Source organism: Erinaceus europaeus, chromosome 10 (assembly GCF_950295315.1).
Source record: "Erinaceus europaeus chromosome 10, mEriEur2.1, whole genome shotgun sequence".
NCBI lineage: Eukaryota > Metazoa > Chordata > Mammalia > Eulipotyphla > Erinaceidae > Erinaceus > Erinaceus europaeus.
Genome location: NC_080171.1, coordinates 15,834,039 through 15,861,108, shown reverse-complemented (window position 1 = coordinate 15,861,108; position 27,070 = coordinate 15,834,039). Strand labels below are relative to the sequence as shown.

Here is a 27,070-nt window from a genome sequence, read left to right as displayed (position 1 = left end):
TCCACTGCCCACTACCCTATCCTTTCTTTTCTTGTTCTTAAAATATTTTTTATTATTATTCACATCACTTAATGATCACATCATGGCTTCTCTCAAGTCTGTCCAGACTGCACTCAATAAGTCAGCAGGGGAAAGTTTGTGAAGGGTCACAAAAATAACAGTAAGACAGAGTTTTAATAAATGTTGTATTGTCTGTGGTCCACAAGCATACAAGCCACAGTATCTTCCATTGTCATTTTTGACCTTACTTAAATTTGTGCACATCCTTTAATGAAGCTAGCAAAAGATTAGTGTATATTTCATACACTAATGATTCAGCTGTCACATCCTTCAGCCCCTCTTGATTTACTCAAAGTATATGCATATCTTTTTTATAACCAAGTTACTTATATATCTTTTTTATATCACAAGTTATTGTGATTTTTGGACGTAAGTAGATGCAGAAAATAGTTTACTGAAGAAACAACTAGCTGTTGCTCAGTTTAAATATTCATCTTTAATGATTTCAGTAATTTGCCAGTCTTGTCATTTATTTTAATATATTAAGTATTTGGCTGAGTAAGAAACAACAATGGAAATTGATCTTTTAATTATGTAGGTATGTAATGTAACAAAAAAAACTATTCCTTGTATTTAACGTATTATAAAGGTTTTACAGGAATATAGCAAAAATAGGAAGGGCAGAGTTTTTATACATGTCTATCACAGGCTCAGGATTCAAGGAATACTAGCAAATGGTTTGTTACTGTTTTGTTATCACTGTTAATTTAAAGATTCTCAGTAGAAAGGTATAACTCTTCAGATATTCCTCAAAGACACCCCCCCAAAAAAAAAAAATCTGAGTCTTCTTAAAATCTTTAGTGTTATACATGTACACACACATATTACATATATGTTATATATGTGTATTCATTTGAATACATGGTTTGCTTATACAGTAAATATCTTTCTTTTTTCTAAAATAGTATGGTGAAGTCCTTACAGTTTAAACTTGATTGGATCACTACCACTCTTAACTGTCTAGCAATTTCTCATTAATAACCTGGTGAATTTGTCAATATGTTGCTTTTCTATTACATTTTCTTTCGCTTTACTTCAAGTTGAAGAATGACAATCTTGAAGACTTGAAATGTAAAAGTACTATTGATATTTTAAAGCTAACTCTCATTATTTGTACTTGTGTTCATGTCTGCTCAAATAGGAGAAAAGAAATTGGTATTTGGTGTCACAGAAGTACTTTAAGATTTGTTTGATATTACAGAATAAAGAATAATTAGAAATAAAGGCAAAATGAGCTTGCTTTTTGAGAAATTAGAATCTATCTCAAGTGTCTAAATCATCTTGAAAAATTCATTTATCTCAATGTGGAATATTGATGAATTTTTCAGAGTATTATTGAAATGACTATCACAATTCATAATTCTCAAATTAAGAATTACTTTACTGTGCATATGTAAGTGCAAAACGGGTTAAATATTTCTCAACTGTTGTACACATGTGCCAATTCACCTAAAATAAAATAGCTGAATGATTATGTTGATAGACAATGCCCAAATACGCACTACTAAGTAATATTTAATCTTGAATAAAAGGGAGAGGCATGGTGAAGGTAGCCATCTTCAGCTCTCTTACTAGGCGATGGACTGCCATCTATTGACTCCTAGTAGCGGCACACGTGAATGGAGCGTCATTCAGAGCAGTGGCCAAGTAATGAAGCCTAGCTTAGAATTCCCACTACATATTCATTTACATCAGTCATCTTAAAACTTTGGCAATTTCAGCACTTAATCATCGATGGATTTGTTTTTTCTAACTATAAATATCCATTTCCTACCCAAATGAACTGCTTCGTGGGAGGAATTTGATGTGTAGTTCGGATGTGTTTATTACATTTGAGAACTTTTCAGGCGTTTATCTTTAACCTCAAATCAGTTAAGAGCAAAATGTAATTTACAGAGTAAAACAACTTATATTTTAGATTTTAGTTAATACAATTTAAAGTGTGCCCAGGAATCAATCTGTCCTTGTCTTTTCTTTTTTAATTGTCTATAGGTTAAATAAAATACTACCCTCAAATGTGTAAGAAAGGAGAGAAGTTGATAGTATAAATGGACTTGTGAAATATTCCATTAAAAATTTCCTTGAAACACATTCTGAAGTAAGAAGGTTCACTATTTTCATGAGAGATCAAATAAAGCTTCCTTAACAATTTGTATCTGAATAGGATAATTTCATAACCAAATTTGACTACACTTCATTATGTTATTAAAAATTAAGACCATTGTTCTAAAGAGTCCATGAAATAAAATTCTAAGACTATATAACCATAAGTGTAGTCTTATATAATTATAGCAGTATATGTGTGTATGTCAAAAGAGAAGTTCTCTATAAATATATAAATTAGTGTTTATACATGTGTAACTATTTGGTTATACATGTTCTTGATGTGTTTTTTTGTTGTTGTTATAAATGAATAGTTATAAATGAACAGTTGTTATAAATGAATAGTTGTTATAAATGAATAGTTTTCAGTTATCAGTAATTAGACCTTTACAGTAATTAGACCTTAATGGAAAAAAGATGTGGCTTTTCTTTAGCAAAGAAGTAACTTTCCCAAATTATTCATGTATTTCTATTAAAAAATGTAGAGAAAGTTTTTTGAGTCTTTAATAGCATAGCGTTGGTCTTATATTTTAATTTCCATTATATTTTCTGGTTGTTTTTTTTTTTGGTAAAGCCCAATTTTGAATATATTTTTTTAATCTTTCAAATAACTCATTCTAGATAAAATTTTCCACTTTAGCTATTCAAGAAGGAAAGTCCCTTCCCCCACTCCCTGTCATTTCTAGTCTCATTTATATTAAAAATCCTAGGCCAAAATGGCCACCAACAGAGTTTCACAACCAAAAGAATTTTTAACTAGTAGAAGCTATAATTTGACATGCTTTGAACATTTTGGTAATCTTGTTTTTAATCTTCTTACTTATAAAAGTAACCAAAGGTTTACTGTTTGGGTACTATGTGTGTTAAGATCCATAAAGGACAATGCATCTTTTATATTTAATTTTCTACTTGGATGTCTTTGTAGCATTGTTAAAATGTCTTACAACTTACTTTTGTTTTTAATCTGAAAGCAAATGTTAACTTTTGGGGAAATTACATTTAAGCATTTTCTTAAAACATACTTACTGTTTGGAATTCCTAAAATTTGTACCTCAGAAAATTAAACTCATGCTGTCATGGAAACAGGAAGGTGTCATTTCCTTCCCTGTTATTTTAGTCATGAAAGGCTTGTGTTTACTAGTAGTCAATCAATAGTTATATCTGAACACACTGAATGGCACAATGTATCTTATGCACCATAATTAACAGTATTACTTCACTTTGTCACTGTTTTTCTCGTTACTTAGAAACATCAATTGAGGAATGTGTTTTCTGAGTTTTCATAATATGGAAATGTGGATTGTACATGAATCCTATACTGTACCACTAAATAGTTAAACCTAAGTGTTAAAATATTTAAATTGTCCAAAAGAAAGTGAATTTTGGTTGTAAGGCTTTACAGAAGTCTTTGTTGTAAGGCTATAAGGGTTTGCAGAACTCCTTATTTGGGAATTGTGTTATAAGGTAGATGAGTGATAATTTTCTTTTTTTTTTAAATATTTATTTTATTTATTTATTCCCTTTTGTTGCCCTTGTTGTTCTATTGTTGTAGTTATTATTGTTGTTATCGTCGTTGTTGGATAGGACAGAGAGAAATGGAGAGAGGAGGGGAAGACAGAGAGGAGGAGAGAAAGATAGACACCTGCAGACCTGCTTCACCGCCTGTGAAGCGACTCCCCTGCAGGTGGGGAGCCGGGGTTCAAACCGGGATCCTTATGCCGGTCCTTGTGCTTTGCGCCACCTGCGCTTAACCTGCTGCGCTACAGCCCGACTCCCGAGTGATAATTTTCTAACTGCCTGAAACTAAAATAGAACTTTAAAAAAATAAAATGAGAAATAAAAGTTTCAGAAAGCCTCAGGCCAAAATCTTTTCATAGAAAAAGGCATTCCTTTTTCTCTGAGTTGAATGTATATTGAAAATCCAACATTTCTTTCTGGAAGTTCTTGGTTGCATAAAAAAAAAACCTGCAGAACCCTAAGAATCCAGTCTACACAGAGTAAATATCAAGGGATAGAGGTGTGTATGTGTGTGTGTCTGTTGACGTATGGTATTTTGACATGTTAAATAACTACACAATAGAGTTGTGTACGCTTGTAGTTGAATTCACTTTACCAGCTTCCTCAAGAACCAAGAGTACTCTTTTTTTAGTGTAGGCTTTTTTCCTCTGTATATGCTATTGTTATGTCAGTGTTTTGATTGACCAAGTTTTACTTGATATTATAATTAAAATATTATATCTCTTTCTAGTTTTTAGGAGGTTGATTTTCGGTAAAAAATATTTTTGGTGCTGAGATGAATGTAACCATGTATGATTACTCAGAAAATACATGACTATTTTGTAGTATCTCAAGGCCATCTTTCCAGTGTGGCACTACAAAATATATATAAGATATGCTATTTCCAGTTAATTGGTATCAGAAATAAAAAGAATTTTCTGAGTAAGCATTAATGGATTATTTGCTAATATTTTGTCTATAATAGCAGTGGTAGAAATAGATTTAGACAATGCCCAAACCTTTAAGTTTTTTTCTAATGGAAAATATATGTGAATATTTTTGTTTTTAAATACTCTGCATGTTCTTAGAATTTAGTGCCAGAATTTTGCTAGTAATTCCTTAATTTAGTATAAAGAAAACTGCTACATTTACTGAGTAGGTCAGCTTTTTTTTTTTTTTTTTTAATCTTTTGTTCACTGGCATGTTGGGCCACATTCTTCCAGAATTTATTGTTGGAAGCAATTGGAAAATGCAATTTCAAAGTAAATGAAACCTGGAATTATCAATTGCAATAGATGAGATTCATGTAAAAATAAACATAATTTTCCAAATCATCAAAAAAAGTAATTTTCTAAAGCTTCTGTAATGGGACAGGAAAAAAGCAACATTATGAATTAAATAGATTTGTTATTTTTCTTCTCATAATATTTTCTGAGCCATCTAGACATAAGTATACATACTTTTGAGTAGGAACAGAACAAACTTTGGATATAATTTATTTCAGTTTGTTGAAACAATGGGAAAACCTTTAGAAATATTTTCTTTTTAAAGAAATAACTAGATGTCATCTTTGTCGGAGAATAGCCAACTTTTCTTTTTTTTTTAGAGTTTTTTTTTTTTTATATTTTATTTATTTATTCCCTTTTGTTGCCCTTGTTGTTTTATTGTTGTAGTTATTATTGATGTCGTCGTTGTTGGATAGGACAGAGAGAAATGGAGAGAGAGGGGAAGACAGAGAGGAGGAGAGACAGACAGACACCTGCAGACCTGCTTCACCGCCTGTGAAGCGACTCCCCTGCAGGTGGGGAGCCGGGGTTCGAACCAGGATCCTTATGCCGGTCCTTGTGCTTTGCGCCACCTGCGCTTAACCCGCTGTGCTACCGCCCGACTCCCGAATAGCCAACTTTTCTGATGTTTCAGTATTTTAAAGCAGTTTGTATTAGGTGAGAAGTCAATATGGCATAGAATAGTTTCTTTTTGTGTGTTAATATACTTAAATAGCAAGTGTCTTTTTAATAGTATCTGCATTTTTTTAAAAAATTTTATTTATTTGTTATTGGATAAAGACAGAGAAATTGAGAGAGAAGGGGGAGATAGAGAGGAAGAGAGACACCTGCAGATCTGCTTCACCGCCTGTGAAGCGACTCCCCTGCTAGTGGGGAGCCGGGGCTTGAACCACAAGTGTTTTATTGATAACAGTTCTGTAGAATTAAATGTCTTGGATATTGAGCAATTAAAACCACACAGAAGCCATACAGTTAGGAAATGTTTAGTACATGCATGTTTTTTGCTATCTTCTAAATATCTTTAATATCATAGCCCCATCATCATGAGTGTAGCAGTTGTGTATTGCTCAATAGTAAGCTGGTTGGATCTGATCTGAAGCTCTAGAATAATAAATAACTTCATTTTTTTCTGTATTTGACACAAAAAAAACTGTCTCCTGAGTGTGATGAGTGGTGAGAAATGACATTTGGAGCTTCCACTACCCCTTTCTCTCTTCCCTCAGTATGTATTCACCTTTACTCATAAAATATGTATAATTAGTTAATATGGTCCAATTTCTCAAGTATTTTTTAAATATTTTATTTATTTATTAGTGAGAGGGATAAGAGGAGAGAGAAAGAACCAGCTATCACTTCGGTATATGTGCTGCTGGGAATGGAACTCAGGACCCCATACAGTGTCGAGAGTCCAACACTTTATCCACTGCACCACCTCCCAGACCACACAAGTTTTTAAGTGTTTTTAATTTTACTGTAGGGGCCAGCAAAATAGTCACCTGGATAGTGTGTTTCTTTGCCATCTGTGTGACCTGGCCCCCTACTACACTGAAGGATATTTTGGTTGCAGTGGTTTGTTTTTTTTTTTTCTCTATCTCTACCTGAAAAAGTCAACCCTAAGCAGTGAAACCCCCTCCAAAAACAGGAGTATGTTATTATAATTTTTTATATAACACATTTTAAAAATATTTTCTTTTTTTAATTTTTAAAAAATATTTATTCATTTTCCCTTTTTGTTGCCCTTGTTTTATTGTTGTAGTTATTATTGTTGTTGTTATTGATGTCGTCAGTGTTGGGTAGGACAGAGAGAAATGGAGAGAGGAGGGGGAGAGAAAGACAGACACCTGCAGACAGGAGGGGGAGAGAAAGACAGACACCTTCACCACCTGTGAAGCAACTCCCCTGCAGGTGGGGAGCCGAGGGCTTGAACCGGGATCCTTACGCCGGTCCTTGTGCTTTCTACCACCTGCACTTAACCGCTGCGCTACCGCCTACCTCCCCTAAAAATATTTTCTTAAAAGTAATACATTAGACATACAGACTGAAAGAAGCCAGCATTGATCTTTTACTGGATGCTCTATAATTTTAATTAATGTCCAATTAGGATGACAGTTATTGAGAATTGCACTATATTTCATATATAGTAAACTGTAGTTTAAAAACTATAATGCTAAGTTATGCCTAAAACTTGTCTTGTTAACTATATATAAAAACAAAGAAGTATTAGGGAGTCGGGCAGTAGCGCAGTGGGTTAAGCGCACATGGCGCGTAGCAGGAGTACCAATGTAAGGATCCCAGTTCAAGCCCCCGGCTCCCCACCTGCAGGGGAGTTGCTTCACAGGCAGTGAAGCAGGTCTGCAGGTGTCTGTCTTTCTCTCCCCCTCTCTGTCTTCCTCTCCTCTCTCCATTTCTCTCTGTCCTATCCAACAATAACATCATCAATAATAACTACAACTACAAAACAACAAGGGCCACAAAGGGGAATAAATAAATAAATATTTTTTAAAAACAGAAGTATTAATGTGGAATATTTTTAGCATCTTTGAGTGTTTACTTTTTATGTCACTTCTTAAGGATATTCCAGATGATTGAGCTTTCCGTAATCTTCTCTGGACATTACGGTGCAAAAGTGCAAGTGAAGAATATGGGGCCGGTGGCGTTATTGGACACACCATCCCTTCTGGTAGACATGCATGGAACGGCATGGTAGATCACAGTAATTCCCAACAGGTCGTAGGTGTTAGGAATCACATAGTTACTCATGGTCATGGTCAACCACACCCTTTAAGCATTTTAGTCAGTCATTTGGATAATCTACAGAAAAAGGCTTCTCAGGAGTCAGGCTGTAGCGCAATGAGCTAAGCGCTGGTGGTACAAAGCTCAAGCACCACCAGCATAAGGATCCCGGTTTGAGCCCCCGGCTCCCCACCTGCAGGGCCATCGCTTCACAGGCGGTGAAGCAGGTCTGTAGGTGTCTGTCTTTCTCTCCCCCTCTCTGTCTCCCCCTCCCTTCTCCCATTTCTCTCTGTCCTTTCCAACAACGACATCAATAACAACAATAACTACAATTAAAAAAAAAGAGCAACAAAACGGAAAATAAATATTTAAAAAAAAGAAAGAAAAAGGCTTCTCATAGTACCACTTGTTGACATGAATAATCTCTCTGAACTGGTATTACATTTTCTATTTATTTATTCCCTTTTGTTGTCCTTGTTGTTTTTATTATTGTAGTTATTATTGATGTCGTCGTTGTTGGATAGGACAGAGAGAAATGGAGGCATGGAGGGGAAGACAGAGGGGGAGAAAAAGACACCTGCAGACCTGCTTCACCGCCTGTGGAGCAACTCCCCTGCAGGTGGGGAGTCAGGGACTCGAACCTGGATCCTTATACCGGTCTTTGCGCTTCGCACCACGCACGTTTAACCCGCTGTGCTACCGCCCGACTCCCGGTATTACATTTTCTAGTATAAACTACAGCCATAAATTTAAGTTAAATTAAGATTAAGGTTACAAACACAAAATTTCTGAAATGACTAGAAGAAGTTAGTTACTGATAAGAACAATGCAATCTTAGACTTAAAATTTATTAGCCATTTGATTCCTCATGCCAGGTCATGAGTTACATTTTTATTCTTTATTTTCTTCCCACTGTTTGAGCTCAACAGTGTTCCTACAAAACCAACAGCTTGCTTTTTAGAAGTCCTAAAGTATTTTGAGAAAATGCTATGTGCACCTGTTCTGCCATGCACACAATCTAGATTCGAATCCAGTTCCCACCCTGTTGGGAGAAACTTTAGCGCTGTGGCATTTCCCCATTCTCCCTCTCTGTCTCTGTCTTTCTGTCTGAAAGCCTGGAGCAGTGAAGCTACAATTATGAAAAAAAGAAAATGCTATGTGTTTGGACAGCATTTAACAACAACAACAAAAAGTTATTAATGTGGGAGTCGGGCTGTAGCGCAGCGGATTAAGTGCAGGTGGCGCAAAGCATAAGGACCGGCATAAGGATCCTGGTTCGAACCCCGGCTCCCCACCTGCAGGGGAGTCGCTTCACAGGCGGTGAAGCAGATCTGCAGGTGTCTGTCTTTCTCTCCCCCTCTGTCTTCCCCTCCTCTCTCCATTTCTCTCTGTCCTATCCAACAACGACAACAACAATAATAACTGCAACAATAAAACAACAAGGGCAACCAAAAGGGAATAAATAAATAAAATAAATTTTAAAAAAGTTATTAATGTATTTGGATTTACAAATTCTATAATTTGGATCATATTATAATTTGTAATTGCTATACCAATACACTTAGATTTTAAAAAAAATTGTAAGTCATATTTCAAAGACAAGTATTCACGTCAGCAATAAAACTCGCTTGGATTCTGCACTGCTTTGCCATGTGCTCAGCCCTGGTTCAATCCCAGCCCCCACTATGTCAAAGCATTCGTTGGTGCTGTGTCTTGACTCCCTCTGTGCCTTCTCTGTCTCTATCTAAAAATAGTAATAATACAAGTATTATTCAGTGGAAAAAATTGTAAACCATACTAGCTTTGTAAAAAGAATATACATGTATGGAGCAATTGATAATAAAACTATCATTATTGTTATTTTTATTTCTTTTTTCAAAAATCATATATAACTGAGTCTTTAGAATATAAAGTTATCTTCATAGTTTGATAATATATCCATGTTTGTAAATACTCATTTCTCATAAATATCGTTTCTTGTATTTGTGGATTGGCCCTACATTGCTTTTTTAATTAAAGGAACTAAATTATGGATTATTCCTTAACTTTGTTTATACAATAAGATCTTGGATGTTTGCGCTTGTTTTTATCTTTCTTGGATCTCTCTTGAATTCCTTCGTTTATAGTACTACATTTTTTTCTCCATTTTACTTAAACCCTTAGAAAAAAATTGAACTAATTAGAAATATGCACATAGTTAGAAGGATATAAATAGGGAAAGTTTTAAAATATATTTTGATATAGGCATAAGAAGGCTATCTTTAGGATCACATAGGTTCAAATATTGGCTCTTTCACTTAACATATGGGCAGACCTAATAAAAATACCTAACTTCAGGGGAGGGGGTAGGATATGGAGATTGGGTGGTGGGAATTGTGTGGAGTTGTACCCCTCCTACCCTATGGATTTGTTAATTTATCCTTTCTCAAATAAAAAAAAAATACTTCTAAGCTTCACCTCATCTAAAACCTTTTATAAAAAGGTTGTATCTAATGAAGTGAGAGATATAAAGTACTTGACACAGTACCTGGCACATAATGTTAAATACTACCTTAACCTCAAAATAGCAAATCTATAGACTCCCTACACCTGTAGGTATGGTCTCTGACTATTAGCCCAAGCTCAGATTATTTTAATGTCTTTTAGGTGATTAATTTGTCTGAAATGAGGAGACCCAAGGGGGCCAGGTGGTAGCACACCAAGTTAAGAGCACATAGTACGAAGTGCAAGGACCTGCACAAGGATTCCAGTTTGAGCCTCCAGCTCCTTTCCTGCAGGGGGGCAGGTCACTTCACAAGCGGTGAAGCAGATTTGCAGGTGTCTTTCCCTCTCTGTCTCTCTCTCCTCTCTCAAGTTCTCTCTGTTCCTATCCAATTAAAAGGGGGGGTGGCCACGAGGAGCAATGGATTCATAGTGCCAGCACCGAGCCCCAGTAATGACCCTAAGGCATAAGAAATAAATAAAATGAGGAGATCCATAATGATCTCTGTATCTCCCTATAATTGTTTCCTTCTAATACTCACTGAAAGTAAAATGCTGTGACTTGTTAACAAAATTATTCACTTCAGTTTTTATTTTTTTTACATTTATTTATTTTCCCTTTTGTTGCCCTTGTTGTTTTTCATTGTTGTTATAATTATCATTGTTGCTGTTACTGATGTCATCGTTGTTGGATAAGACAGAGAAATGGAGAGAAGAGGGGAAGACAGAGATGGGGGGAGGTCCTCCCCTGCAGGTAGGGAGCCGGGGACTCAAACCAGGATCCTTACGCCAGTCCTTGTGCTTTGCACCACGTGCGCTTAACCCGCTGCGCTACCGCCCAATTCCCTTCAGGTTTTATTTTCTAATTATTTGTGCTTTCTATAAATGTAGGCAATTTCTTTCTAATCATAGCAAACTTGAATTATTTCTTTAATTTGCCTAAAATCATCATAAAGATATTTTTTAAAAAGTAGATAACAGAAATGTTAAGGTTACTGCCTCTTTTAATATAAAAATATGTACCCTATAAAATATTTTATGTGATAATGAATATACTGATATGATTTTGAAATATGCATACTAAGTAAATATGTATTCTTTAATAACCTTAATGTCATCTGAATATAGTTAGCATATACAAATAAAATTATATATATATATATACTTTCTGCTTAAGAAAGGGGATTTATGTTAATCAGGTGACGAATAAAACAAAACAGCATATCAGTTTTTTGCACTTCAGGTGAAACTGCTTCATGCCTTCACATAACTGATGCCAGAAACCAGGCTGCTTTTACAGCAAAACACTGAGTATTGAGAGTTTGGTCAGTTGCATTGCAGACTCTCATATTCGGTTGTAGGTCCACCCAAAAAGACAAAATCAAACCTTTCTTCAGTGCATGTGTTTCTGTTCTTTCAAAAAGCATTCCTATTTGTTCCATATTTTAAGACAAGCAGGTACAAAGATGGGATGTATTCTAAAAGCAGAAAAATAGGTCCTTTATAGCTGTGGAATTCCATTTGTGACTGATGGCTAAGTATATTTCCCTGGGCTAAGCAAAATTGGGGTGTGGGTAAGAGGAACGCTGTTGCTGTATGTTGCAGGTCATGCCGAGTTATTATAAAAATGAAGATCTTGGAGTTTATTTGGGCCATCTATGTACTAGCTGATAAATACAGTAAAACTGTAAGTTTATTTTACAGCTATCCAGCAGTGGTCACTGTACAGTTGTATGCAAAGTATATAAGCAGCTATGAATATGTTAAGCACTTTGTGTGGTCAAAAGATGAAAAATGTGGTTTGTGTGTTTTAGAGTCCACTCCAGTAACATTCAGATGAAAGATCCGTGGATGCACATACGTATGTGTTCTTTTCTGCCCCATCCCCCCACACACACATACAGTCTCCACACCCTCCTCACCCCTCCACCTTGCATCAAAGCTTGTGGATCTTTTCCATCCATGTACTAAAAGGTTCTTTGTAAACCAGACCATTTGTCCATCATTGTTTGGAGTCCAAACAGTGGTAAGATACCCTGTCACTGATCCCGCTTGCTATGAATGGCAGCTCCTCTCCGGACAATTGGTGGAGGGGCCGAGAAATATTCCTGAGAGGATTATTTAACCTTTCAATTTAGAGGGCACAAAGCCAGGCTGATTAATGAACTTTCTGATGGGTGCCGATAAGCGGATCTATTTCTTTATTTCCCCTAAAAGTGATTCCTTCTTCTGCCCATATTACTATAATCTAAACATAAAATGTGGCAAATAGATTAAAAAACAGCACTGAAGAGTTTATCTGACTGGCAAACTGAAGGAGGAGCTAAATTAAAATTGGTAATGACAGCAGTGGCTCAGCTTCATATATGGTTTTTAAATGCACTGTGTATTTTGAAGAGACTTATTCTCCAGCGCTCCTGGTAATGACTGCTTTTGGTGCACAGTCTGGGGCTGGCTTCTGTTATCCCTACCCCACCCCACCCCCCAAAAAAAATGAGTTGTGTTATCTGGATGGCTGCAGACACATACGCATCCCCCTTTCTCACTGCATGGGCAGACAAGGTCGATAGCATTACAAGGTATTTGTGGCAGTGCTTGTTTCAGTTTTCAGAGCTGCCAGTTTCCAGGCGGATTTGAATTACAAAAGAAGAAGCTGGCATGAAAATTGAAAGGTTTTATCGGCTGGTCTGAAGCCTCATAGCACATTGCTTATTTATGCAGTCCATTTGCACCAGGAAATATAAAAAGGAAATACATTTTTAAAATAAGGCCATAAAGACCCAGATATGTTTAAGATGGCAAATAAAATATAGATACCTATAATATCTTTCCAGGAAACGATTTTCACTTAATGTTGCACATTACTTCAGAAGAGCATTTATGTTGCTGTCATAAATTTGTGCGTTTGTGTCACTATGTAGGTAGTCTCTGGGGATTAAGAAAGAAGCCTTTGCTAACTTACTTTAAAATTAAAATAGACGGAGGGATAGCTCTGCAGTTTGAGAGCTACACTGGAAATATTTAAATAGGGTTTGGTAAATTAAACTTACACTAACATTTTTGCATTCCATGTAAAATTAGCTATGGCCCAGTGGATAAAAACCTCTACCTTTGGAGAAAATTGGGATGCATTTTAAGCCGTGACGATTTGAAGCATTCAGGGAATGAGTCACTGTGGCCCTTAGTGTCTCTCATATGTTCATTGTGCTCTGCTTACAGAGGTTTCTCATTTTTGCTTTTGAGGCCTTGTGGGGAGGTGGGTTTTATTTACATAAAAAAACACATAAATTAATAAGACTGACAGCTTCTTTGGCTTAAGTCTTCAAAAATAATATCTTTTAGTTTTTGCCTACCCCTAATGTTGTGGAATATATGTTAGGAGTTACACCAGTAATTTATACCAACAGCTTGCCTCTATTCATCTTACTGTAACACAGTATTTTCACTTAGTGAAAAAGATACACTCATGCAGTCCCTAACCCTCTGGGTTACCTCTGAGTCAGTCTGCAGATGCACAGCTATGTGAGGGCTTGAGTAGTTAACAGTCTTATCACTAGTCAGTTATAACCTTCAGCCCATTGATTTGTAGGACTTAGGTGTATTCAGAAGAGGGGTAGGGAGAAAGTTACATGTATATAGGAAATATCAAATCAATAACGCAACACCACCCCTCTGCAATCCAAATGAACACTGTTTTAGAATCCATTTTCCAATAAAGCAAATTACTCAGCTAAGACATGAGAGACGCATTTTTTTTTTTTTGCAGTTTTCACCAGTGTTGGGAACCTTTCTTATGTTTTCATGACCTGGACTAATTAGTTCATGTAGTTTTTGTTTTGTTTTGTTTTGTTTTGTTTTGTTTTGTTTTGTTTTGTTTTGTTTTAACAGAGAAAATATCAAAAGCATACCCATCTGCTGCATACTAATGATGTGCTGTACATTTTTTCATGAATTTTCATAAGGATTTTTTTTTCTACATAGCATGTGTGGCTTAATGATGTAATCACCCGATAGACGAGAAAATGCTCCAACGGAGACGTTCCGGTCTGTTGTGTACATAATACATGTTTCAAAAATCTGCCTAATTAAGGAATTACCTGATGGATTGGGGGTCTGTTGGATACATGACATAGTTTTGTTTTAACATACAGAAAAGTATGTCATTATATATGCTGCTTTTAATGACGTTTTTTGCATGTAGGGGGATTTAGTAGCGATGTCCACTGGGATACAATTCAATTTTTTTCACAGAGAAAAAGTATCTTAAAACTTCATAAGGTATAAGTTTTGCTTTTAAATAGTGTCAAGATTTTAAATTGAAGAGGAGAGAATGCCTCCCAATTTTCCTCAGAGGAGGAAGTAATGTGCATATTGCCAGAGTGATATGCAGACAGAAGACTGTCCAAATCCATGCTGGGAACAGATGCCTCCAGGTATGAGGACCCACCCTGGAAGAGCTCTAAAGAGGATGGGGAAGCAGCCATTGCATCTCAGGCCATAAGGGACCATCAGTTTTGCTTCCTCACAGATTCCGCTTTGGTTCAGTTCACTGCAAAACTGTTAGCCCAACTTTTAAATTTTTCCCTTTGATTACTTTAATCGCGGATGTGGTATTTTTTGGGGTTTTTTTTTTTTCCAAAATAGAAAAGAATTTTAGGGACCAGATGGTAGCATACTCAAAAGAGTGCACATAGTACAATGAGCAAAGACCCAGGCTCAAGCCCCTGGCCCACCTGCAGGAGATAAGCTTCATAAGTGATGAAGCAGTGCTGCAAGTCAGTCTGTCTATCTGTCTATCTCCTCCCCTCTCAATTTCTGTCTCTATCCAAAGTAAATAAGTAAAAGATTTAAAAATAATAATCAATTTTTCTTGAACTGGTTACATTTCTGTTGGCATCTATATGTAAACCACTATTTACTATATTGTAAAATGAAGGATTCCTTCTTCTTTCCCTGCCCTTTCTTCATGAAAACAAGTAAAATGCTTAGAAAACTGCATATCATCTTCAGTGTAAGAAGTAAAAACAGTATTTTTAAAAAGGAAAGGTATGTATATTAATCTTATTTATTTATTAATTTATTTATTGTGGATAGAGACAGGAATATAGAGAGGAGATCAAAAAAGAGACACGTACAGCCCTGCTTCACCACTCATAAAGTTTCCCGCTTGCAGGTGAGGTCTGAGGCCCTTGAGCGTGTGTGTGCTCAACCAATTGTGCCACCACCCAGCACCCAAAAAGCATATTTTAAGTTTAGACTTTTATTCTGTTCAAATGCCATTAGATTACTTCAGCTTAATAAACTTTTGGGGTGGCATTTGCTTGAGAAGTCTTATTTGATTACTTGGGTTGGGTTTTTAATGATATGAATATTAGAGGAAAACTTGCACTATTAGTGAGTTTATTAAAAGAAATAGATTTGGAAATATTCTTGAAAGCATAAGACAATGTGGTTATCAAACATAAACATAATAAGAAAACTGTTAAAGAGACATAGGTCCATCTTCATCCTTCTGTTTCTGGCTGGTCTCACTTAACATGATTTCTTCAAGCTCCATCCAAGATGAGGTGTAGGTGAGAACTTGGACTGGGTTTGGTTTGCACCAAAGTAAAGGACTCTGGGGCAAGGGGGAAGGGTTCAGGTCCTGGGACATGATGGCGGAGAAGAACCTAGGTGAGGGATTAGAGTGTTAATTGGAAAATTTAGGAACGTTACACTGTACCAACTACTGTATTTTAACTGTCGGCTATAAGCCATTAGTTCCTCGCGCTCACCCCCATTGAAGGGGAGGGAGGCATAAGTACAAGAGTGGCTTATTCAGAAAGACTTAGAGTTAAGCTCAGTACTTCACTCGGTGTGATATTTGCTCCTAAAAACGGTCACCTTCAGTTCTTCCTGTTTGCTTTTTAATGCATGTTCGTGTAACAAATGGGATTGATAAATAAAAACAGTTTAGTTTTTAAGCATATGTAATTATAAAAATAAGTTCATTTTGTGTTCACAAAAGTAGGAAACTGCCTTCAATTAGTGAAATTGATTGCATAGCCTATATAGTAGTGAGCTTCAACTAGGTGCAAGCCCTCACTGGGTCAAAGTCACTTTAGATAAGGCAGCAGCTCAAGGGCACAGAAGATGCCCAGGAAGTTCATTTGCATAAAAAATTACTATCAGAAAAAGGACACTGAGGCAACTCTGGCATTTTGATCTCTTGGCCTTTTGTCATGGAGATTCCTAGTAGAGAAGAGTGTAAGGCCAGTGTCCCAGATAATGATTAACTGTTTTAATGGCATTCATTCATTCATTCCGCACTAACTACTCATGCAGAAAAAGGGTTATGTAAAATGACATTAGAAGAAAATCATTTGTAATCGTTGCATCGGGCTGCACTTTGAGGAGACATTAGGAGTAAATCCGTGGCGTGGTAGGCTTATGCTTTATCTTCTGATATTTACTGAGTTTACTGGTGCATGAAAAGCTTTCAGCAAGAATAGCAGATGGGATGGACCTTTCATAGGTAATGCTATCTACCAGGTTATTACTTCTATATATTGATAGTAAAGTAATCTCCAAGATATCACCCTACAAATATAGATTATTTAAATGTCAGTAACAGGAAAATAAAAGAAGAGCTATTCTCATAAATAGTTCATTTGCTATCCATTGGGTCAATGTCTTTAGCTAAGTTTTTAACTTAAAGTTCTGGAGAGGAGTTGGGCGGTAGCGCAATGGGTTAAGCACAGATGGCGCAAAGCGAAAGGACTGGAGTAAGGACCCTGGTTCGAGCCCCCGACTCCCCATCTGCAGGGGAGTTGCTTCACAAGTGATGAAGCAGGTCTGCAGGTATCTATCTTTCTCTCCCCCCCTCTGTCTTCCCTTCTTCCCTCCATTTCTCTGTCGTATCCAACAACAATGACATCAATAATAAATAAAACAAACAAAAAAAGCTCTGGAAAACTTCATCCCCTTGCTTTTTTGTAATTTATTTTTTAATATTTATTTATTCCCTTTGGTTGCTCTTGTTTAGTGTTGTGGTTATTATTGTTGTTGTTATTGATGTCGTTGTTGTTGGATAGGACAAGAGAGAAATGGAGAGAGTAGAGGAAGACAGAGGGGGAGAAAAAGACAGACACCTGCAGACCTGCTTCACCGCTTGTGAAGCGACTCCCCTGCAGGTGGGGAGCCAGGGGGTTGAACCAGGATTCTTAGGACGGTCCTTGCGCTTTGCCCCACGTGCATTTAAGCCACTGTGCTACCACCTGACTCCCCATCCCCTTGCTTTTAACTTTGTGTCCACAGTACTGTCAAGTGTGATAGAACCCTGAACTTAGAGCTAATCATTTGACACATCCTACTTTAAATTGGACCTTTACTGTTAATTAAAAATAAAGACATGCTCCAAGGCAGAAGTATAGAGTCAAATTTTTATATTTCTAACACTTTAAATAGCTGTAAGATTTTTGTTAGATCATAATATGAAAACTTGTCCACTGGAAATCATTATTGAGTTTTCAGTACTGTATTCTAATACAGAAATGTTCTCTGATTAGGTCAGATCTAGGCTGATTTCATTCTATTAAGTCCTAGTACATGGCAGTTTATTAGAATGAGGGTATGTAGATAGTGTTTGTCATGTCATTTACTAATTAATTATTGTGGAGCAGTTTAGAATTTCATAGCACAATATAATGTTGTTGCTGCTTTTTATTATTAATAATGGAAGTTTTTAACTAGTGACACTATTCAAATGAGTGAATATTCAAATGTTTGCACTTCATCCAGGGATATAAATGAGGAGTAGGGCTAAATTTCAGGCTTTATGAATGAGATAACTTATAAAATAAAATAAGGGTAAACATGAAGCATGCTTCAAAAGGCTCAAGACTGGGTGTTGGCACACCTGATTGCGTGCACACCTAAACATGTGCAAGGACCCAGGTTCAAGTCCCTGGGCCCCTCCTGCAGGGGTGAAGCTGCACAAATGCTGCAGGTATCTGTCTTTCTCTCTCACTATCTCCCCTTTCTATCTCAGTTCTGTCTCTGTCCAAATAAATTAATTAATTAAATTAAATAAGATTATATATATATGAATGAAAGGATCTCTTTGTCTTTGGAACTGTAGACTGAGTTCCTAGTCCCTGCACTATTGATACCTTCCTGATTCTGTTGTGGGTCATGTTCATATGCATTCTGTCATTACTCATGTAGGACTACTCAGTGAGCTCCTGCTACAACCCAACCCTTTCCTGGCACTTGGAGTGTGTCAGTGAACCAAACCCACACAGAATTCCTACCCTCATGGGACTTATTTTCCTTGCTATGTTTGGGAGTTAGGCAAAGTGAACAAGTAAAGTATGAATAGTATGTCAAGTGTGATAAATACCATAGGGTTTTGTTTTTAAGCTAGTAAAATGAGATAAGGGAGCATGATTGAGGGGAGCTAGCAGTTTTAGATAGGGTGGCCTAGGATGTCTTACTAAGGAAGATGGCATCTGAGTCAACACTTGAAAGAAGTAAAGGCTCTTTATAAGGACATTTTACTTATACTCAGAAGTTAAACTAGAAGCTCTTGGGTTTTTCATAAGGTTTTTCATAAGATCTGATTTACATGATTAAAGGATCAACCTATGTTGAAATAGGGAGTATAAGTCAGAATAGACACAGAAAAACCAGTTAGGAGGCTCTTACAGTAATCCAAATGAGGGCTAAGTGGCCAGACTAAGCTACTAGAATAAGCAAGCTTTGCATAGGGATTAGATACGAAACGTGAAAGACAATTCAGGTGTTGGTGTTCGGCTTAAAGCAAACAGATGGATGGATGGATGGATGGATGGATGGATGGATGGATGGATAGATAGATAGATAGATAGATAGGTAGATAAGGGGTAAAGTTGCTATTAATGAGATAGAAATGATTGGGGGGATCGCATGCTATTGATACTATCGTTCCTGAAGCTCTACGCACCCAGGTTGAATCCCTAGAATCACCTTAAGTTAGAGCTGAGTAGTGCTCATGTCTGTCTCTCTCATTCAAATAAATACTTTTTAAAAGAGGAACATATTTGGGGTGGAGAGGACAGGGTTTGATTTTATCTACTGAATTCAAGGTACCTGGCAAAGGTTCTAATAGAGGAATATAAGTCTGGGGATTGGGAGCCAGGGATCCCGACCCCTTCTGCAAAGGAGAAGTTTCATGAGCGGAGAAGCAGTGCTGCAGGTATCTTTGTCTCCCTCTCCCCTCTCAGTTTCTCTCTGCCTCTATCCAATAAATGAGTAAATACTGTTATTATCTTTACTTACTGGATACAGGTAACCAGATATCGAGAGGGAAGGGGGTGATAGGGAGAGAGAGAGAGAGAGAGAGACACCTGCAGCCCTACTTCACGACTCGCAAAGCTTTCCCATTGCAGGTGGGGACTGGGGGCTCGATTCTGGGTCCTTGCGCACTGTAACGTGCACTGAACCAGGTGTGCCACCACCGGCCCCAATAAATAAAATATTTTGAAGAGTCTGAGCATAGGAATTTTAGAGTGGTCAGAGTAAAGATGAATGCAGAGTTGTGAGATTAGATCAGAATTCAGGTGAGAGGAGAAAAGCCACTCAAGGACTGTGAGGCTTAGGGCTTCTCAGTGAGAAGACAGGGAGATGGGTGGGAGTCAGTAAAGGAGAGCAAACTAGAAGGGGGGGGGGGGAGTGAGAAAGCCAGGAGTACGCGTCACCTGGGAGCCTATCTGGGGAAAGTATTCTGAACAAGTGTTGACCTGACCACATTGGACTGACTGATGTTGTTCACAGGTGTGTCGCAGTGACGCCATAGAGAACGTCGTCACAAATCAGTGAGAGGCAAGGAATATTTAGGTAGACTTGACTAAGGTCCCAGGATGAATGGTTTACAGAGAATTTTGTCAGATGGTTTTGTTTTGACTTTGTCTCCAACCCTCTAAAGTCCCTCCTCCTGTCCTTGTTGATGAGCAACTGTTGTTTTACAAGACTGTTGTCATCAGTGGGGCTAGAGGTCCAGTCTGCAACCTAGTATGTGAGGGGCACCTATTCTACCGCTGAGGCGGACACCTTTCCAAAAATAGGCTGTTTTTACCTGCAGGCTCTACAAAAACAGGACGTGGGCAAGACTTGGCAGCCACGGTTTGCAGACATTTGTTCTAAATTCTCAACATCAGGGTAGAAAGCAAACTAAAAGATCCTTGCCCTCAAACAGCTGATAGTGTAACGGTACCAGTACCGAAGCAGGCAAAGAAGAGCAACTTATTGTGTAACAGGTGGGGCGAAAGTCAGGACCACTAGGGCAGTGTTAAGTAAAGGTGGCCTTTACTCTGAGAGGAAGTGGCAGGAATGAGCCACTGGAGAGCTGTGCTGTGCTACTTTCCCTGGGTTCTGGACTCTGAGAGGCCAGAGTTGACATGGGAATAGAGGTAGCCCTTCCTAAGGAAAGTCCTACTTTTATCAGTACACCAATTAAGTAGAGTTCTAGAGTCCGGATACCCATTACTTATCCATATCCCCTTTCTCCTCCTTCTCTTTTTCTGTCTCCCCCCCACCACCACCACCACCACCACCACTACTTTTCTCTCCTGGATCTGAGGAATTCAGGGTCTCTCTCATGCATGATACCATGGCCAGGTGGTCTCCCTAGGCCAGTTTTTTTTCTTTATTTTACAAAAAGGGGAAAGCATTACCACTCCACTATTCATAATGTGGTCCATGGTACCAGGGCATCGCCTTGGTAAGGGCACACTCCACTGAATAAGCTGTATTCTGCCCACCTACCTCACCATGCCATTACTTGAGGATCTCTTTGCATAATCATTATGCTATCTACCTGCACCCCAAACATGGTGAGTTTTTCAGAGAACATTTACTTTGGTTATTTCTTTCAGTTATATAGTTTCTGCTTGTAGTCACCAATTTGTTATTGAACACCTGTGATTGACTTCAGACTAGCTGTACATGCCACTTAAAATACTTTGTTTTATTAATGATTTATTATTGATTTACAAGGTTGTAAAATAATAGGAGTATAATTCTACATAGTTCTCACCACCAGAGTTCTGTGTCGCATCTCCTTCATTAGAAACTTCACTCTAGGGAGTCGGGCAGTAGTGCAGCAGGTTAAGCACATGCCACAAAGCACAAGGACCGGCGTAAGGATCCCGGTTCAAGCCCCCAGCTCCCCACCTGCAGGGGAGTTGCTTCACAGGCAGTGAAGCAGGTCTGTAGGTGTCTGTCTTTCTCTCCCCCTCTGTCTCCCCCTCCTCTCTCAATTTCTCTTTGTCCTATCTAACAACGATGACATCAATAACAACAACAATAATAATTACAACAATAGAAAAAAAGGGCAACAAAGGGGAAAATAAATATATATAAACTTCACTATCTATCCCTTTGGGAGTATGGCCCAAAATTATTTTGGGGGTGCAGAAGGTGGGCATTCTGGCTTTTGTATTGCTTCTCCGATGGACATGGATGTTGGCAGGTCAATTCATACCCCATCCTGTTTCTGTCTGTCCCCAGTAGGGTAGGGCTCTAGAGAGTTGAGATTCCAGGAAGCATTGGTGAGCTTGTCTGCCCAGGGAAGCCAGGATGGAATCATAGTAGCGTCTGCAACTTGGTGGCTGAATTGCAGTAAGATGGAAAGCAGGATAAAATGTTTAATGAACAGGAGCAATAAAGTAGCAATAGAGCAGATGAAAATAGGCTTAAATAATCATTCTTCGTCCTGACTTTAACAATCCTAAGCGACCTGGTTCCTTTCCACTCTGAAACTTACTCTTTTCCCACTCTTTCTTCTTCCCTACACAACTCCAACTTTACAGATGTTTTTCATATACTCGGATAAAGAAAGCTGACTCTTGCTTAGAACTGTGTACCACCATCAATCTCTAGGCCTTATGTTAAAGGTTGTTTCCAATCATCAATGCTTTTCTTCTCTTATTACAAGAAATTATCTACTGAGGGTTTCCCCAGAAACTCAGTCGAAGTCACCACCAGGCAATGACTCTGACTCACATACCTCTATTTTAATCGTCTGTATATCATTCACTGGGTATTATCTCTTCTTCCCTCCCTGTGCATTTGTGTGTGTATTGGAGGGGGTTGTTTGTTGAGTCTCATATAATTGTCATGTATTCAGAATACTCTTATTTATTTACTTAGTGGTGCTTGGGGTCAAGCCCAGGGCCCATTAGATGCATATGCTCTGTCCCTGAGCTGTATGCCTGGCCCACCAGTAGAGATGTGAGCAGTGATCTTTCTCTGTACCCACGCTCAGTTGCCATATCTGAAAACATTGTCCACTGTACTAGGCACTCACTAATTAATTTTTATTTATTTATTTTATTTATTTATTTTTTTAACCAGAGCACTGCTCAGCTCTGGCTTATGTCCCTTTCACAGGCTCCTCTGCCTCCCATCCTTAGCTTGCTGCTGCTGCTTTTACTAACCAATAGCCTGTCCACCTGACTGTTTTGGCCTGCACTGGTATGTGGGTCAGTTTCAGATCTGATCTTCAGTTCCAACGTGTTCCCTAGACTTTTGATCTTACAGCCTGATAGTCACCTACATTAAAATACTCAATGCCATAGATAGACTTTGTCACCTTCCCCTTTAAATCAGATCATTCTTTTCTACCTGTTCTGAGTCCGTTGGTACCACAATCCACCAGTTCACACAGTTATCTATAAGGCAATGTTCTTTGCCGTTGTATTTATTCATGTATTCTCCCTTCTCTTCTCTTTTTCCTACCTTGTTGAGGCCTCATCACGTCACCTAACAGTCATCTCAGTGGTCATTCTCAAGAGTTGGAAATGTCTTTTGCTCATACTCACCTTTCTTGTATCAAGTCAAATGCTGTCCCTACCACCTAGGATTCTCTGGTTTGAACCTCGTTCTGTGAGAAAAAGTTTAAATGATATACATCCAAAGTGTTTATCTTACTTCCTTCACCCATTCAATGGTGGAAACTTCCTTCACGTGTCATTACTACCACATATGTGCTTTTCCATTGTGTTTGTTATTCTTTCATAGATTTGTGGCATGTCATGTTCTGCTAGCCCATTAATCTTTCCAAGCTGAGATACCAGTACCTTACACAGTACTGGACATCATGTGTAAAGAATTGAAGGGGGCGGAAGGTAGATAGCATAATGGTTATGCAAACGGACTCTCGTGCCTGAGGCTCCCAATACCACCATAAGCCGGAGCTAAACGGTGCTCTGGTAAAAAGTAAATAAATAAATTGGAGAGGAAAGCACGTGTTGATATAAAAAGTAAGAGAGTTGTTATCTTGTACATTTTAATACATGGAATCATCTGGACATGGGGCCTTCACAATAAACTCTAAGAAGTAGTATTTTTTAAACATTTTTTTATTATCTTTATTAGTTAGAGACAGCCAGAAATAGAGAGGAGAGGGGGTGATAGAGAGGGAGAGAGACAGAGAGACACCTGCAGCACTGCTTCACCACTTGCAAAGCTTTCCCCCTGCAGGTGGGGACTTGGGGCTCAAACCCGGGTCCTTATGCATTGTAACATGTGCGCTCAACCAGGTGTGCCACCAGCCAGCCCCCAGAAGTAGTATTTTTTAACAAAAACAAAAAATTACCTAATGAAACCTCTTTTGGAAAGAATTTTCTTCTAACATTTAATAAATCCGCACAAATAATTCATGTTGCAGACCAATCCTGGTCCTCCTAAGAAGCCGAAGATGCCTTCTGGACAATCAGCCTTAAAGTATTGCTACAACTGCGGGCAAGAAGGCCATTATGGACACGTAAGTCTGAGGGGCACCTGGGCTTAAACCACTCTGTCATTCAGAGAGAAATTGCTAAGAGATGAATTTAGAACAGAAATTGGCACTTGCATTTTCAACTGATGTACTTTTCCCATCCCTGAAGAATGATAGACATGTCAGAGCACATTCCTGTGATTGTCTTAATTGTACATGAACAGGTTTGGCTAAAACAAACATAGCAGCTCACAGAACAGTAGTAGTTCTTTTTTTTTTTCCTAGTTTTTTTTCCTTAGATTTTTTGTGTGCATATAACAAGTTTCAAATGAAGCAGGGAAGGAAAAGCCAGAGCGCCACTCTCTTACACACAGTATTGAGGGTCAAAGCGGGAACCTCAGGCTTACAAGTCTGATGCTCTACCAGTTGAGCCGTCTTCCCTGCCTCAAGTAATTCTGTTATTTATTTTTCACCAGAGCACTGCTCAGCTCTGGCTTGTGAGGGTGGGTACTAGGGATTGAACCTAGGACTCTGGATCCTCATGCATGAAAGTCTTTTTGCATAGCCATTATGCTATCTTCTCTCCCCACCACCACCATGGTAGCAATTTTATATGTGTTCTTATAATTACTCTTATTCTGACACAGAAAAACATGACTTTAGGCTTTCCACATAGTTTCCTGGGATATCTAGTTTTCCTGGCAAAATGTCAATTCAATCTTTATCATTCATTCATATATGAAACCTAAAATCCCTGGTGGAAAGACAGAAAGTACTGCATCATAGACTGGCCTGCCTACCCTGCAAATGCTCAGACTCCCTATCCAGCTTGGGTATCCCCTGACCCTAACTAAAAGGCCAAAGCTCTATGTCAAAGCAGAAGAAATTTCTGAGTCATGGTTGTCTCTTTAACTGGGAATCAGCAGCTGTTCATCCCAGCACCAGGATGAAATAGTAGAACTCATACACTCTAGGAACCTTGAGGCAAAGAAGAGAAAACAGTGGCCCAAGAAGTAGAAAAATCTGCTATGGGATAGCATATTCCTGATCTCCAGGTAGTCAGTCTTTTTAACAGCCTGGAAACCAAGATAAAATATGGCAAGATCAGACCTAGTGACAGGAAATGAAAAGCAGACAGAGACCCATGAGTCCTCACAATGGGTAGGGGCAGTGAACAGCAATGTTGCAGGTAATCGCTTGAATTCTAATCACTCCTCTACACTAACACAGACCTTGGGGCTGCTGCTGTAAGCATGGGGAGAGACAGAAAGCTTTGTGGAGGACAGTGTGCTGGGTAGCTCAGATCCATCAATAGATCAAAGTTAGCCGCCACATGGAAGCCCCAGGGCAGTGACGTGAAGGGATAGAGTATGAAAGTTAGGATAAAGTTCTTCTGATCCCTACTGCCAGCTTTGACTCTCTTTCTCTCTCTGGTCTCCAGTTTCTTTATCTGTAAAGCAAATAGTTTGTACAGGAGGCCTCTGAGCTCTGCCATGTATCTAGTTACTGTTTCTTACGTGACCAAACACACAGTGTGGTAATGCAGACTGAGAGAGCTTGACTGTGGACTTACTTCACTTCTCTCCTGCTTATACTGAAAACCTACTTAGGGAATGGTTCTTGCGCAGATTTATTACCCGAAATGTCTCACTACTCTGAGCACTCCTCCTCGTTGTCAGGATGCAGATGTTGTTAAAACTGCTGAGAAAACATAGTCACATCTGCAGCTACCGCCACATGGATCACACAGAGGTGCCATTTAGACTTGCTTCTTTCAAAGCAAAGGGGTATGATTTTAGCAGTGTTTGTTCAATTAAAGAAAACAATGAGAGTTGGACACATCCTGCTTACTAGTCACTCCTGCTAAAGTAGATAGGAAATACATTAAAAGCATTTGGAATTTATCCCTGAAATCTAGATTTAGATACTTTTTAGTTTACAATGAAGCAAATTTGGCAGTCTCATTGCTGCCATAGATGAAGAACTCTAGATCATACACACTAATGAAGAAGATCAGTGGTGTGGCTAATCCAGAAAAGCAGATAAATTATATAGCCAACTATCAATTGTCTGTGCTAATGGAGGGGACCAGCGATGTGGATAATCAAAATATAATTTACATTTAGCTTTCGAAAATAGTTACAGTACCATATATTCACACCACTCTAGACCTTACAGGTTCCAAATGGGAGGCTATGCTAATGGCAAAAGATATCTGAGGACCACCCCCAGCCCCCACCCCACCACTCAGGTTCAGAGATGTTATCTCTAAGGTCAGAGATGGCACACTAGACTCATATGCAGAAGGCCCCGACATTCCTACACTTCAACCTCTGGTAGCACCCTGTGCCTGAGTTAAGCAGTGCTTTCATCTCTCTTTCTCTTGAAAATAAATAAATTAAAAAAAAAAAAAGAAGCAAAAAGGAAAAAATCAGAAACTTAGTTCTACAGATTCTGCTGAGTATCTCCTCAAGTAAAAGATACTTTAAGGCAAATGTGACATACCTCTTCCCTAATTCTACTCACTCTGTGCTTGGGGAGACAGGGCTCATCACAAGCAATGCCATGTGTGGCAAGCTACTGCAGGAAATAAGTAGTCCCCTGTACACAGAGACTGCTGGGGGGGGGGGGTTGGAAGGACAGGCAAGGTGCCCGTGAGTTAAAAGGTTCTCTCTCTCCGTATTTATTTGTTTGTTTGTTTGTTTGTTTTATTGAGACAGCTAGGAGAAAAGAGAGAACCAGACATCCCTCTGGTACATGTGCTGCCGGGGATTGAACTCAGGACCTCATGCTTGAGAGTCTAGTGCCTTAGCCACTGTGCCACCTCCTAGACCACCACACTATCTTTCTTTTAAATATAGTTTTATTTATTTATTATTGGATAGAGATTGAGAGAAACTGAGAGGGGAGGGAGATAGAGAGACACCTGTAGCCCTGCTTCATCACACATGAAGCTTTCCCCCTGCAGCTCAAAAGGTTCTCTTGAGTGGAGATTGGATGAGTCTGTTTATCAAGATCTGAAACACTTCCTTGTAGTTACCATTTGTCTTGAATATTTGATGGCTATGATCTGTCTTGATCTGTTTGGACTGCTGTAAATAAACTATCGATAGATCTTATAAACAACAAGAATGCCTTTCACACAGTTGGGGAGACCTGGCTGCCCTCAGGC

The 27,070-nt window shown here is 38.4% G+C and overlaps 1 protein-coding gene across 3 annotated transcripts in view; it reads left to right on the top strand.

Annotated features, from left to right (window-relative positions):
* The window catches only part of ZCCHC7 (zinc finger CCHC-type containing 7), a 208,241-nt gene that overhangs the window by 173,744 nt on the left and 7,427 nt on the right, over positions 1-27,070 (top strand). For all 3 annotated transcript variants that reach the window (XM_007524131.3, XM_060199170.1, XM_060199171.1), the window contains exon 7: positions 23,848-23,943. In XM_007524131.3, the coding sequence (XP_007524193.1) occupies positions 23,848-23,943 (96 nt within the window). The remainder of the gene's footprint in view (positions 1-23,847; positions 23,944-27,070) is intronic.